The 15,458-nt window shown below is 37.1% G+C and overlaps 2 protein-coding genes across 2 annotated transcripts; one reads left to right on the top strand and one right to left on the bottom strand.

The window, feature by feature from the left end:
- Window positions 1-1,420: 1,420 nt before the first annotated feature.
- On the bottom strand, window positions 1,421-5,361 carry LOC127622170 (coiled-coil domain-containing protein 25-like). The gene is made up of 9 exons (XM_052096147.1): window positions 5,191-5,361; window positions 3,288-3,335; window positions 3,163-3,202; window positions 2,944-2,995; window positions 2,781-2,856; window positions 2,594-2,697; window positions 2,255-2,457; window positions 2,063-2,108; window positions 1,421-1,889 (listed from the first exon to the last, which is right to left on the bottom strand). Exons 1-9 carry the CDS (start codon window positions 5,213-5,215, stop codon window positions 1,860-1,862), a joined length of 624 nt encoding a protein of 207 aa, XP_051952107.1. The 5' UTR covers window positions 5,216-5,361; the 3' UTR covers window positions 1,421-1,859.
- A 53-nt stretch (window positions 5,362-5,414) lies between these two features.
- On the top strand, window positions 5,415-15,356 carry LOC127622328 (N-acetyltransferase ESCO2-like). The gene is made up of 11 exons (XM_052096402.1): window positions 5,415-5,526; window positions 6,045-6,098; window positions 6,190-7,126; window positions 7,206-7,281; window positions 8,435-8,471; window positions 8,591-8,732; window positions 8,829-8,960; window positions 9,056-9,145; window positions 9,244-9,387; window positions 11,298-11,482; window positions 14,866-15,356. Exons 2-11 carry the CDS (start codon window positions 6,049-6,051, stop codon window positions 14,996-14,998), a joined length of 1,926 nt encoding a protein of 641 aa, XP_051952362.1. The 5' UTR covers window positions 5,415-5,526; window positions 6,045-6,048; the 3' UTR covers window positions 14,999-15,356.
- Window positions 15,357-15,458: the final 102 nt, after the last annotated feature.

Here is a 15,458-nt window from a genome sequence, read left to right as displayed (position 1 = left end):
CGTCCGCTGTGGGAAAGTCCGATCAGTTAGAAAAGCCTGTGAAGGTCTGTGCAGAGTTTGGTGCATTTAGCTTGAAAGCTCTCAGGAGTTAGTGTTAGAAATTCAGTTTCAGAAGAAGAATACTATTATGTTTAAATTATAGTTCAAACCTCGAACTGAAGGCTAGTGCATAGAATCGCTGCCATCTAGTGGACAAGTCAAGTCATTTTTATTTGTTAAGCGCTTTTCACAAAACACATGGTTTTAAAGCAGCTTTTCAGAAAACGAAACTATAATATCTATAAATTCTTAAGAGTTATCATTGTGTAGTTTGATTAAATATAATTTATATGTAAATTGTGTATAAAAATAAACAATTAAGTAATTCAATAATAATTGTATTTAGAATCCCAGTGAGCAAGCTGAAGGCAACACAAAACACCATAATATGTTGGTTAATGGAGGAAAATAAACTTAGGAGAAACCAGGCTCACCGTGGGGTCAGTTTCTCTCTGGCTAACAGCATGTATATAATGACAATATTAGTTATTTGTGTGCAGTGCAGGTCATGCTTTAAAATGATTAAACGAAGTTAGTGTTAAGGGTCAGCGTTTAAACAAAGATTTTGTATGAACTGTAAGATTAATGACTTATGTTTTTAAAGTTCATCCTGGATTAATAGTTAGTTAGTTGGCTGATGAAGGCTTTTGTTGGCAATTAATTGCTAGTCTATGTAATGCATTATAAGAGTGTAGTTCATCATTAGACAAAGGTGACGCAGGACCAGATCAGTGAGGTGCTTCACAATTCAACCGCCAGGTCATTTTGTGAGGTCTATCCTGAGTCCAACGTTCAGGCAATGGCATATGAAGTATCCCATGTCTTATGGTTGGAGTTGGCATCAATACATCCTCTGAAGTCCATCATAATAGACTGAAGTGATGTCTGGCTGGCAATGGCTGCATTTAGTCGTCATCACTCAGAGACATTTAGCAGTGGAGTCTGAGCAGGAACGGAGGTGGATCTGACAGGCTCTGGTAACCTCAGGATAATATTAGCGTAGATGCCATTACATTGTTTTGCAGAGTTAGGACAATACTGTAATTGAGTCAAGAGTAAATCATGCAAATGTGCACAATTTAGTTTTTCATTGTGCAGGACAATTGTCCTATTTTCTTTATGTAAATTAGGGCATCAATTGAAGAAAATCAATGAAAGGATAACCAAAAGATTTATACAGTTTCTTTGTAAAACTACTGATTTCCAATTTGTCAGCATATCAAATATATGCTTGTGGTAAACCTCTAGATTTTTTTGTTTGTTTGTTTCTCAAAGTACAGTTCACCCAGCTGCATGTTCCCCACATATTGTAAATAATTTTGTCCATTTCAATTGCAGAGAATAGTATTTAAATGCTATAAAATTATATTGATATATCAGAGATAAGAAAATGAACTGAGAAAAATTTATTTATTGTAGAATGTCATAAGAGGGAATAATTTAATAAGTGATATACCTTGCAGGAGTCATTGCATAATCACAAATTCTGTCTTGTTCTTATGGATGTGTACTGTACACTAAGTAAAACATCTGCACACTAACACGCTTTAATTCATTGAGCCCAGTAACCAAACTTAACATACAGAATTCTCCAAATTCTTGTTGATCTAAGCCATCTACTTAGTCTTATCATTCACAGAGCATTCTTTACATGACTTATTTTATTAGTATTTTCAAAGGAATGGTGGAGCCAACAGCTATAGAAAGTCATGGCATTGTGCTTTATTGGCACAAGTACTGTTTCCGATAATACCAAAGATCGTTAATTGAAGATACTGTAGGGAAAGATGTTGGTTCTTCTTTATCGCAGATCTATTCCTTTACATGAAGTCATCTGAATCATAGCAATCCTGCATAAAAATATAATTTCAAATCATTATGTACCGCAATCTCAATAATAAGCAGAATAGTATAGTTGAAATGTAGCATTTTTGTTCCACTACTATGCATATTAAGTTAATTAATATTGTTGGAGAATTTATTTTACATTAGATCTTATCTGTAAGCTCTAATGACATGTTACCTCATTTGTGGTCATGTTGTCACTGTTCATGAGTGATGAATAATTCCTAAAAGAGAAGCAGATTTTGTAAGTACAAGGTAAATAGAGATCGCAACACATTTTTAGTTTGTGAATGCAACTATCAATAATAAAGGTTTCAGAGGAATTATATAAACACAAACACAGAACTGTGATCAGATATACATTCAGCACCTTAATTCCTCCATATCTTTTTTCTTCTTAATTTCGTCCTTCTCTCTCTTTTTCAGCTCTTGTATCTGAGCTTTCTTCTCATTTCTCTCCTCTCTGTCCCTAGACTCCTTCTCAGCTGCAAGATCAGGGTGGCGTTCCTCTTTTGTTTTCTCCAGTCTGTTTACGATTTCGTTAATTTTCTTCTCTACTGCCACAATTTTCACCTGTAGATATTATGATGTGTCATAAGCAATATAGTATTTTATATTAAATGTATTTAAAAATACATTGTTTCTGTATTAGTTCAGAAACAAGACTTCTAAGAGTACTAGCAGAGTGTTAAAGAATCTTTCATCATACCTCCTTCTGTCTATGAAATCCAATCTGCCCGACATCCATGTCTGCAGTTTTTTTTAGATTGCTCCACGGTGTGTAGACAATATTAATATTGTTCATTTTGCAACCTGAAAATAAAACAATTATCTGAAAGCATGTTTAACAACATAAGTGTTTCATCAAGTCTGATGTTTTTCCTGAAAATGTGTACCTTGAATGCTGTTGTTTTTCACCAGCTGTGCACAGTCAATTAGGACTTCTTTTGGTATGTCTTCTACCATTGTACCCTTTAATCAAGGAAAAATACAAATCAATAGATGTTGACAACAGAAAAAAAATTAAATGAACAAAAAAAATGTATGTTCCACAAACACCTTGGGCATTCTGAGATATACATGGGCAGATGAGAGTTTGTCCACATGGAACCTGGAACCACAAAGATACACAACATGAATACCCCAGCATCTGAGTTTAGTAGCTGTAGGGATAGTTCACCCAAAAATGAAGTAACATACAACGAGTAAATTATGAGAGAATTGTAATTTTTTTGGGTGAACTATACCTTGAACAAATACTGAACAGAATGTTCTCACCAAATATCTTCAGGCCATCCATATTTTATAAGATCTTCATCTGTTGGGGAAAAAAACCCAGTGGTCATTGGCCTGACAAGCAGAGGATGATTAAATACAATAATGATGAGAAAATCAGTACATACTTTCATATTTGTCTTTACCCATGTAAATGGTATAGGTTGGTGAGACAACTGTAAAGGAAGAGAAGTATTTATGAAATTTCTCTTAAAGCACTGTTTTCAAATTGTACATAGGCTGGTTCTAGTAACTTCAGACACAATGAAACCTCCAACATGGTTACGTTGCACCATGCCACGTTTTTTGGCAGATATGCCAATAGGTTAAGGTTTTATTTGTAATGTGGATCTTCTGTACAGGAACATGTTTAAGCATTTAACACTGGAGAATTAAGTATAATATATATAAATATACACACACACACACACACACACACACACACACACACACACAGATCAATCACAACATTAAAACCACCTGCCTAATATAGTGTATGTCCTCCTCGTGCTGCCAAAATAGCTCTGACCCGTCGAGGCATGGACTCAACAAGACCTCTGAAGGTGTCCTGTGGATTCTGGCACCAAGATGTTAGCAGCATAAATCCTGTAAGTTGCAAGGTGGGGCCTCCATGAATCAGACTTGTTGGTCCAGCACATTTCATAGATGCTCAATAAAATTTTGATCTGGGGAATTTGGAGGCCAAGTCAACACATTGAACTCTTTGTCGTGTTCCTCAAACCATTCCTGAACAATTTTTGCAGTGTGGCTGGGCACACACTGCAACTGCCCTGCCATCAGGGAATACCGTTGTCATGAAAGGGTGTACATGGTCTGCAACAATCTTAAGGTAGGTGGTATGTGTCAAAGTAACATCCACATGAATGCCAGGACCCAAGGTTTCCCAGCAGAACATTGCCCAGAGCATCACACTGCCTCTGCCAGCCTGCCTTCTTCCCATAGTGCATCCTGCTGCCATCTCTTCCCTAGGTAAATGACACACACACACACCCCCAGCAGTCTACATGATCTAAAAGAAAACATGATTCATCAGACCAGGCCACCTTCTTCCATTGCTCCATGGTCCAGTTATGATGCTCACATGCCCATTGTAGGTGCTTTTGGTGGTGGACAGGGGTCAGCATGGGTACTCTGACCAGTCTGCGGCTACTCAGCCCCATACGCAGCATGCTGCGATGCATTGTGTGTTCTGACATCTATCATGGCCAGCATTTAGTTTTTCAGCATTTTGTGCTTCAGTATCTCTTGAGGGATCGGACCAGATGGGCTAGCCTTTGCTCCACATGCGCATCAATGAGCCTTGGGTGCCCATGATTCTGTCGCCGGTTCGCTGGTTGTCCTTCCTTGGTCCACTTTTGGTAGGTACGAACCACTGCATACTGGGAACACTACAAAAGACCTGTCGTTTTGGAGATGCTCTGACCCAGTCGAATAGCCACCACAATTTGGCCTGTGTCAAAGTCGCTCAGATCTTTACGCTTGCCTATTTTTCCTGCTTCCAACACATGAAATTCAAGAACTGACTGTTCACTTGCTGCATAAAATATTCCATCCCATGACAGGTGCCATTGTAATGATATAATCAATGTTTCTCACTTCACCTGTCAGTGGTATTTATGTTGTGGCTGAACAGCATGTATATATGTGTGTGTGTGTGTGTGTGTGTGTATATATATATATATATATACACACACACACAATGTATTTACATTTTTTACATAGATTTAATATTGTATGATAATCATTAAGTACCATGGTATATATCAAATTGTCATGGTTTTGTCATGTAATATCATCACTGTGCCATAGTTTTTTTGTAAGGGTTGTGTACAAACAGCAGTTACAGCTATGATTAATAATCATTGTTGGGGCGCCTTAATTAGAGAATTACATTAGAATGTCATAACACCATCTGCACTATACAGAGCTGAGACATTCACAGCCAAGTAAATGTGTTTATAATGTCATTGCTGACAACATCAACAGAGCAAACAGTTGTTCACTACTCACCGTCGCTTGTAAAGTAAAACACCATCTTTCCTCAGACACAACCTTAAGGAGGTCACACTTTAAATTCAACAAAACACTAACCACATTAGAGGTAACTGAAATATATAAATATATGTTTTAGAGGCACATGTCATGTGTGACAACCATTCCGACCACAACAGGAACTCGCGGAAGTTGTCACCGGAAGTTGTCACGATTTACGTTTGCGCCACTTGTGAGTTACACAAGTTTGGCGCGCTGTTCAAAACATATCGCCGTTTGACATTTGCCGCTGTTATTTGACTAAAGGACAGGTGTTACACCAGACTGAAATCCGTACCACATTTATTGTGCTTGGTAAGTGTGTTATAATCAATCTTCATTGTTACTGACTCAATATTTAGCGAGGCGTTCCATGTTAGTGAGGATTTTTTTTGAGAGGGGTTGCTTGTTGACATCTTTTTAAGCAAATGTTGTGAGCTCGAATATAGTTTTAAGCGTTTGCAAGATCAAAATTTATTTTCATATTTATTTATTAAACACATTTCGTGATTTGTTATATATGTTGTGTGAGAAGAGGTTTGCGTCTTGAATTCCTCAAATATTTTTGAAAAGGTCAAGCATATATTACATAATATATCTGGTGCATTATAATTGTACTTATTATAAAAATGTTTCTTTATGGAGTGTAATTCTGAGGTGTAGTACTGTCCGTCGTCTCATTTTGAGTAAAGATTTAAAATCCTTCCTCAGAACTTTTACTGGGGTAGTATAATAAACATTAATAGTATCTAAATGTAATGATTTGTAGCATGCAGATAAAGTCTGTAAACTTTAAGAGTAAAATATATTTTAACATGATCATATGTTTCCAGTGATATGAGGATGTTATCCCGAAAAAGAAAGCATGGCTCTCCTGACGCTGAGAGGTATGTAATACATTTTTATCTGATGTTTGAAATGTGTTATACTTTTTGACATAGGCCGTGAGATCATTAATGTATTTTAACCCTCCTCCAGTAACCCATCTAAGAAGCACATAATAAGCCCAAACAATTCTCCACGGAGAAGGTCCACTCGACAAAAAGAGAACATTCCTGTCTTTTTAATGGCATCACCCCAAAAGACTCAAGCCTCATCACATTCTCTCAGTACACCCCCAAAAATGCAGAGGTTCTTTTCATTAGAATCTCCCCCGAAAAGAGCCTCGCCATGCAAAACAACTTTGGGAGCGGGGTCCTTCTACAGCAAGAAGAAACCTCAATATCTCACACCTCTTGAAAGGAAACAGTTAAAAGAAGCCAAATCTCCACCGTCAATCTCAGACAATGGCCCATCACACCTCTCTTCAACTGCTGGGAACCCTATTAAAAAAGCAGTGTGTAAGGTTCCAAAGAAAGGCAGAGTCACCGGTCCCCAGTCTAACCCGAAAGCTTACTTTAATGCTAAACCCAAGACAAAGAGTCCATCTGACACAAAAACAAATCCATCAAAGGTCATACAGGAGAAATCTCAAGCCCTTTTTACATTTAACAGTATGAAATCCAAAGGCAAACTCAAACTTGTTGTGGGAGCAGCTTTCTTCAACACTGGAAAGAAGCCCACTTCAATGTTCAAAAAATCTGCTCAAAACAAACCCAAGCAAACTTCAAGCTATATGAAACCCAATACTAAGAAACCCTTAAAGGAAAAAAAAGTGACAACAGCACCAGTAGATCGTTCTCCAGTCCTTTGTGCCGTCTTCTTAGAAAAGGACATGGAAGGGCCAAAAACACCAAGTAAAGATGCCAGCAATGAAGTTGTGGAGTCAAGTAAGTCAACAATGATGCCGTTAAGTCCTTCGCAGTTGTCCCCTCGTGAACTGGCTGGTTTGCATGGCATTACTAAAGAACTAAAGGTGGTTTTGAGAAGATCTGTTAGCCCCAACAAGTCATATTGCTCTGAAGTTGCTAGTCAGGTAGGTTTAAATAATTGAATTATATGGATTTCAAAGTGAAGCTTTAGTCTTCTGTGTTTTACCCTATATTTTTTTCCAGGACTCACCCACAAAAGCTGATTTGGTGTTTGATGTGAGTGACATACCTCCACCAGATCAAAACACTTCTCTTGAAGGTAAATAAAAAGAAATACTTATGAAATGATGCTTATGATCATGCTTGCTGATAGTGGCACCAAAATTCAGAGAAAGTTTTTGTTGGATATATGCTCAGGAAGGCACTAACACATCGTCCACACCAGACGCGACATGACACTGCAATATTCATGCACTAAAATGAGGATTATTGAAAATAAAATGTAGAAATCAGAGCAATCACAGACGGAACAGTGTGTTTATTGAATGCAACTCATTTTCTCACTGAAGCTCCATAACGCTTTCTACGGCAAGCCCAGAGGGGATAAATGTACAATCACAGGGCAAAGTTACTTTATGAATCGCATCCTCCTTCAGTCTGATACGATTGTTTGTTCACACGGTCCTGTTGTTATTTCACCGATTTCCTGGTAACAGGGAAGTGGAGAGAAAGTTGGAATGAGCCGGGATGTCTCCCACTACCATTCTGAATCGGTGTGTGACAGACCTCTAGCTAAAGAGAACGAGACCTCAAGCACAATGTTCGGTAGGTGTGTGACACCCTCTGCAAAAATTGAAGTTGTTCTGAACCGGCTGATGAGATGCCGGCTTTAATATACTGTGATAAGAATAATTTTAGACACATTTGTTGACTGTTCTGGTTGACGCAATGGCGCAGAAATGGAAACCATTCCAAAAAAAGAAAGCTCTGTCGTGTGTCGTGGCTGAATAGGACAAAAACTCTGATTATCTTGGAAAAGGTACATTTTATCTCGTGTCGCAGCCTCGTGTCTGGTTAGGTCACGTGTTAGACATCTAAACAAAACAAAAATTCACTTAGTGAAATTGTTTTTCACCTTGTGGTTCAAGGCTTCTGTAGTATTGACTTATTGGTTGAGCCTTATGAAATGTGTCCATAAATAAAATTAAGCCTTTTTTGTACTTTTTTGAAATTTTCATAAAAACTAGCACATTTCTAACAAAATTTTTATTGCTGTAAAGCAAAATCAAAATGTGAATGAATGATTATATTTATTCTTTCCCAACTTAATTTTTATATATTACATAATATTAACAAAATAAATGTTTGACCCAAACATGATCTTGACAGGTTTCCTGAGATTCACCCTATTGTCTCATTTATTATACACTCTGATTATATTATTTAAAATATTATTAATTATCTGTCTTCAGAAGAATCATCTCTGTATCCCATCTTTGGCACTAAAAGGTAAGACAATCTTTTTACATGAGCTTCATGTTGTTACATTCCCAAGTTTTAAAATGTATGTATTTTTTATGTGCCATTGTTTTGGGCTTTATCAGTTCTTATTATTGAATTCATCTTAGATCTAACAAAAAAGGGACTTTGTCACCTCCACTGAACACCAGCACCCCATCTGCACTGACTGGAACCCCTGCTTTCAAAGCCAAAGAGAGGAGTGCCATGAGACGGGAAATGAAGAAACAGACAGATAACCAGCTCATTATTGTGAGCAGAAAACGGAATTTATGGACCGAAATAAGTAATAAAAGTAAGTGGTTATTTGCCTTTTTTTAAAGGATTAATGTCTCATTTACTATGAAGGATGCTGGTCAGAAGCATTTTGGGGCTACCACTTGTGGGTCCTGTGGCATGCTGTACAGTACCGATAGTCCAGAGGACAACTTCCAGCACACACAATTCCATCAGCGCTTTCTGGATACAGTAAAATTTGTGGTGAGCTCTCAGGATGCTGTCATCAGTGCTGCATCAGTTCAGATGTTGTAGTATATTGGTGTTGTGGTTTTACATCAATTTGTATCTGGAAATAGGGCTGGAAAAAAGAGCGGGTTGTGGCCGAGTTCTGGGATGGAAAGATAATTCTTGTTCTTCCTGACGATCCAAAATATGCAACTAAAAAGGTGCTCCCAGTGTCTACGTGTTGAAAATTCCACACGTTATGTCAGGTAAATGTTCAGAATTTTCACAGTTTTTTCTAATCTATACTGCTCTGTATCAGGCAGACGATGTGAGACAGATAGCAGACAGTGAATTGGGCTTCCAGCAGGTCAATCTCAGCAGTCCCAGCTCAGCTAAAACCTACCTGTTCATTAACCACGACAGAATGGTTGTGGGATGTCTGGTGGCTGAGAACATTAGACAGGTGAGTTTTCTCCCAAACATGGTGTTTATGCTGTGTTGAATTAAAGCTTGAGTTTAGTTTGTATTTGTTTACATTTGTAAGTGCTTAAATTGTTTCTTGAGATCAGAGACAAAACATGTCCTACATTCAATCTAAAGCTGCATTCACACTGCCAGTGAGACAGTGACACCATCTCATTAATTTTGAATGAGAGCACAGCGACTTCCGGCGACACGAGCTGTGCGACCGTTGGCGACCAGATGTGGGCATGTCCAGCGATGCGACAAAGTTGAGACAAGTTTAACTTTATTCAAATGAAGAGCGACTTACTGGAGAGACAGCCAATACGAGAGAAGATGATAGAGCTCACGTGATCCTTCTCACTCTCTCAGCTCCTGCAGTAATGGAAAGATCAGCGGACCCACCCTCTGAAGCAGCTCATCAAACTGGGTCCTGTCAAGCAATGAAGTACTGCTGGAACCGTTCTTCATCCAGCCGCAGCTCCTGCACCAACCGGTGGTACTCACAGTGCTGACTCAGAGATTTAATGGTTTTGTGGACCCAGACAGACCGGCGTTTACGCCGCAGATAAACAGCCGCTATGGCAAAGAGCATGCCTTGTTTCTCGTTCATCTTTGATATAAAGCATTTAATTTACTGATTCAATTTATATTTAGTCTTTTCCCACCAAAATGTTTGTTTTTAGCGGCAAGAGAACTGATTTGTTGTCAACAGCAATGGAATGGCAACCATGAATATAATTTAAAAACGTTACTAGGCAACCAGTAGTGGGAACGCCCACTAGCGACCTAACCGCCAGCCACTGGGAGTGTGAACGCAGCTTAAAGGAAATGTGTATACTCCTTTATTACTTATATTTTTAAATAATTTAAATATAATATTTTAAAATGCATACTCTATATTTGAAAGCACATGTAACTTAACCTGTCCTCAGCAAGAGGTCACAATGTTAAACTTCCAAACAGTTGTTTTAAACTAATTCAATACATATTAATATCAAATGAAATGAAAGGAAGGGATCTGCAAGATATCAGACAATACAATAATACATTTTTTCCATAGAAAACTGACTATCGAAGTTGTCTTCAATTTGAATCAAATCCGTCAGACAATGCTATGTTCAGTTATAACTTTGAGTACCCCTTTCCCACTTCCTGCTCATGGTAGATGCAACAGAAGGACACATGGTCTGGTCATTTTTATATATTTCAAACAAACAATGTTTTAAGTGTCTGTGGTCACAACTTCAACATGTCAAAACCAATATCTCATTGTGATAATTTCTGTTAAGGTTTGTGGAATAATTTTGGCATTTTAGCGTAGGTTATAGAGGCAGCTTCAACTGGTGGGAAAAAAACAAAATGGCTCCAGTGTACAACAGATGGTTAAGATGTCAACTCCATCAGAATTTTCAGAATAGTGTGGAGAGAAAAAAATATATATTTTATCACTTAACTCTTTTACCTGAACACCATTATTAGATAAAGATTTACACTCCTGTTGGATGGATCTGACGGTGTTGACACAAGTTACAGTAAGATGTAAGTTATGAAATGAATAAATGTCAATTTTTAGTAAAAGGCACTTTTATAAAAACCTGTTCCCTTACATGGTTTGTTAACGGAAACTCTTGTCTACAAATATATACATTTAAAATTAATTTAAAAAAAACTTTGATTTAAAACATATGTTGTCCCTTATCTCAAGAGTCACTGATAGTGAAGTCAGTGACTCAAATTTGAAAATAAGCCAAAAATTACCAACATATATTTTCATTTAAAAAAAATATTTGAAAGCTTTGAGAATTGGCTACATCTTTATGTATTAATCACAAACTTAGTAAATTGAATGGAAGTTTTAACCTTTCCATAGAGCTTTCAGGAGAAGTTGTAAGAACTTGTATTTTTTAGGCATTTAGGGTGCTGGAGCAGGCAGAGGAACCCAAAGACATGAGCAAAGAGGACTTCATGGAGCACCACAGAACCTGGTGCTGCTCCACCTTGCCAGAAAAAGCCATCTGTGGCATCAGTCGTATCTGGGTCTTCAGTCTGATGAGAAGGAAGGGCATCGCCACTCGAATGCTGGACACTGTCAGGTACAAAATATTTTCAGTAGCATTAATTAGAGGCAGACCAATATATTGGTTTTACAGATTAATCGGTGCCAATAGTTGCTTTTTGGAACTATCGGTTATCGGTAAAAATCTATGTAGCCATAGTTGCCACAAAAAATAACTTATTAAAAATAAAATCATTAAGCACACAAATTGGTCTCAGTAGTTCCCTCTGCAAAAGGATAAACCAAAAACTGTCAGTAACAGTAAAGGCATAACTCCTAGATCAAAGAGTAGGAGGAGTTAGCCAAACCAACCGGAACATACAAACAGAAAATCAAATAACTAACAAGAATTGTAAAAAAGCAAGATGTTCACAATCAAAAGGATCACAATATGAGAATACGAAGAAGAAAGCAATCAAAGATGTCGAAATGAGAGTAGCCATCACATTAGGAGCTGCTCACCAAATGGCAGAGCTGGGGGTAATATCCCTATTCTCCCAACATTAAATATGGATCACACTATTATCCAATGGAACTGTCGTGGGCTTGGAGCTAACTTCGCAGAATTGCAATGATTTGCTGCAATTATAAATCCACTTGCCTTCTGTCTACAAGAGACGCATTTGTCACCTGATACTAACCTTTCTTTTAAAAACTTCACAATTTTAAATTATTTTGGTCCAAACAATAGATGTGCTTCTGGTAGAACAGCTATTTTAATTAGAAATTCTGTAATGCACAGATACATCACTCTAAATAGCAATTTACATGTAATAGCAGTACATCTAACCCTCCAGAGGACTATCACTGTATGCTTCATATACATTCCACCAGATATGACTATAAAGCATCAATATCTGGACAACCTTGTGGAGCAGCTTCCTCCCCCTTCATACTTAGGGGGATTTTAACAGCCATAATACCTTGTGGGGTAGTAATCAGTGTAATCAACAACCATGCCATGTACCTTCTAAATGATACCTTTCTAGCAAGTCAGTCTACTGTAGGACATCTTTGGAATGCTTTCGGGAGGCTATTTGCAGTCATGCCAGTGCAGCTCCCATCTACTTGAATGGACAGACCAAAATTTCAAAAACGGTTGGTCAAGATTACGATCAAAGAACATTTACAAATCAATAAAATCTGACAATACTGGTATCATAAATTGTGATTCTTTACCTCATATTAAGCTAAAAAACTAAATTTTCCCAGCTTGTATAGCTAATACACGTTGTAAAGTTGATTGACAGATGATGTCTGGCCATTTTCCAAATGGCATTTTTGCGCCATTGAAGGGCACTTCGGAAGTGGGGTGCCACTCGAGTAGTTATAAACAAAAGAAAGTTAACAGGAATTTTTAGTGAAGGGTGCATTCAAACTGTAATGCCATGCACTATTTAGATAGCCCACATCAAGAGCTTTGTCCTTTTGTAGTGAGTAGGGCATAGGGATGGTCACTTTCAATTGGAATTCGTCCTGAATCTAAAAGGTGTTTGACTCTGACTTTTTACCTCCGTTGACCGTTAGGCACTCAAGAGCTCCTCGGTTGTGCATTTCTGCCATTCATTTTAATTGATTTTGCCCATCTCTGCTAAATCATCCCTGGTCCCGTCAGTGCTGTTCCGGGGCCCAAGATATTCCCAAGTCATTTTCTCCATTGTCATTTCAAAATTAATAGACTGGGCGATTACATGAGAGAAGACACATTTCAGTAAGTTGTAGAGAGAGAGCGTTGTTCCCAGCTCTGTTTGAATGGCCAGCTACCGCTATATGTCACAAGCACCATTAAAGACTATAAATACAAAATGTATTGTTTGAATTTTTAGATAACAAAAATCTTTTTTTCTAAAAAATCTAAAAAAAAAATGTTATCATTTAAAAGCTTAAACCAAATTTGTTTCCCCAAAAAATTACATTGGACTCAAATGATGGAGCAGTTAGTAAAATATTTTACAACACTAATTATTTTAGGATATCACACGATATGGTGAAATTAATTAATATTCAAAAGTTTTTAAATTGAAGATGAGTATTAATATCTGCCACATAGATAATGGTGAAACTGTACATATTACTCTACATGCAGTCTAAATGCAATTTGGAACATTTAGGCAGTTTTGATATCTGGATAATATATCTGATTTCTGGTGGAAGTGAGGAACAGAATATATTAATGATCTGAAGTGCGACTTTGTGACATGCTGAAACCCATCCAAATGAATACCTTCAACAACTCCTGGATATCAAAGAGATGTTTTCATCTCACACACACCTATATATAAAGACGGATTGTCGGCTGCATTTCATAAATAGAATAAGAATCCTCTGATTGAGTTAAATTTTTACTGCAGAGGCCAATGCTATTATTCTAGATCTGGATCACATTAAGTCCACACAATAGAAACATTTCTTAATGATAACAGATTCAAAATCATGTCTTCAAGCACTCGCATCACTCAAAAATGGCCATGCAGCTCTTGTAAAGATTCTAACTAAACTGTCATCTCTGGAGGCACAGAATTTTAATATTTACTTTTGCTAGGTACCTGGCCACTGTGGAATCCTAGGAAATGAACAAGCAGACTTTGCTGCTAAAGACGCACTTTCTAAAAAATGCTCAATACCACCCTCCGATCTGAAACCTACCATAATATCTTACATCAACAAATGGCAAACTGAATGGGATCAATTCATTACAAACCAATTGCATTAAATAAACCCTGTAATGGGCAAAAGAAGGATCTTTAATCACATTCATCCCTGGGATCAGATCATTTACACCCGCTACCGAATAGGACATTCCACACTCAAAAATATGTTTTTAATATCAGGTGAAGATCCACCATTAGGCACCGCATGCCAAAATCCACTATCTTTGAAGCATATTTTATTGGATTGTGCTGGTTTTATTCCTTTTAGGAAGTTATTTTACTCCACGGATACTTTTGAAGAGATTTTTAACAAAGTCAACCCTGAATCCTTTTTAGAGTTCTTAACCTTATATAAGATTTTAATTACTAATATTAAGTAATATTGACATTTTTATTTGTTTTTCGGCATGAAAATAGCCATGGAAGCTGGCATGGTGTAAAATCAATAACTAACTAACATTCTATAAATCGCTTCTAAAACTATCGACCAATTACTCGTTATCAGCCTTTTCCACCACCTTAGTCACCTTTGGTGACGTAAAGGCTTATTCTAAAATCACAATTTTCTTCTGACTACAAAATGAAGACATTACAGCATTATTTTCCTTAAAGCTGCTGTAACGATGAGTGTTGGGGAAAGTACTATACAAATAAAAATGACTTGAGTTAGCAGTAGCAGCAAAATCCACCATCGGTCAACCACTAGCATTAATTACCTATGGAAATAAATTATTTTTGTGTGTATAACAATTGTTTCTGATTGATTTAGGACTTCTTTCATGTATGGTAGCTACCTGACCAAAGAGGAAATCGCATTTTCTGACCCTACACCAGAAGGCAAGCTATTTGGCACAAAATACTGCGGGACACCAACATTTCTGGTTTACAACTTTATCAGCTAAAAGAAAGATTGCTTCTAGGTTTTAGTTCGACCACATTTGTTAATGATATTGTGAATTGATAAAATAAACTGTTAGATGTTAACATGCAGTTTAATCTATAAGATAAATATCCCCTACATTGTTCCAGCTTTTTTACTTTGAGAACATCTTTGTCCTACTCTTGAGTTTTATTTTTGATGTGATTTCATTAATTCGTATTTGGGGAAATATTGTGTCTTTAATGAATGATTCAGAGTTCTGTCATCATTTTTCTCTGTTCAAGTGTTGTAAGGTGAACCAAAACTTTCAATTGAAAAGCTCTGTTATTGAGTTTGTACATATTTTAAATAAATGTTCTTACATGTTTTGTATTTGTAGATCACTGTCATATTGTGATGAACTATGAATAAACCATCTTCATGAATTGTCTAAAAACAATGTTGGAAAAATTACTTATGGTTATAGTAAAGTATTTCCTTTA

This window comes from Xyrauchen texanus, chromosome 28, assembly GCF_025860055.1.
Source record: "Xyrauchen texanus isolate HMW12.3.18 chromosome 28, RBS_HiC_50CHRs, whole genome shotgun sequence".
Classification (NCBI taxonomy): Eukaryota; Metazoa; Chordata; class Actinopteri; order Cypriniformes; family Catostomidae; genus Xyrauchen; species Xyrauchen texanus.
This window is presented reverse-complemented; position numbering and strand designations above follow the sequence as displayed.

Bases quoted from the DNA above. Each gene is read 5' to 3' on its own strand.
- LOC127622170 (XM_052096147.1), bottom strand. From the start codon at position 5,215: ATGGTGTTTTACTTTACAAGCGACG. The intron at 2,996-3,162 runs GTGAGAACATTC...TTGTGGTTCCAG, and splicing joins GGATGGCCTGAAGATATTTG to GTTCCATGTGGACAAACTCT. The intron at 2,698-2,780 runs GTACACATTTTC...TTTTATTTTCAG, and splicing joins GAAAAACAACAGCATTCAAG to GTTGCAAAATGAACAATATT.
- LOC127622328 (XM_052096402.1), top strand. From the start codon at position 6,049: ATGAGGATGTTATCCCGAAAAAGAAAGCATGGCTCTCCTGACGCTGAG. The intron at 8,961-9,055 runs GTGAGCTCTCAG...ATCTGGAAATAG, and splicing joins TGGATACAGTAAAATTTGTG to GGCTGGAAAAAAGAGCGGGT. The intron at 9,388-11,297 runs GTGAGTTTTCTC...TGTATTTTTTAG, and splicing joins TGGCTGAGAACATTAGACAG to GCATTTAGGGTGCTGGAGCA.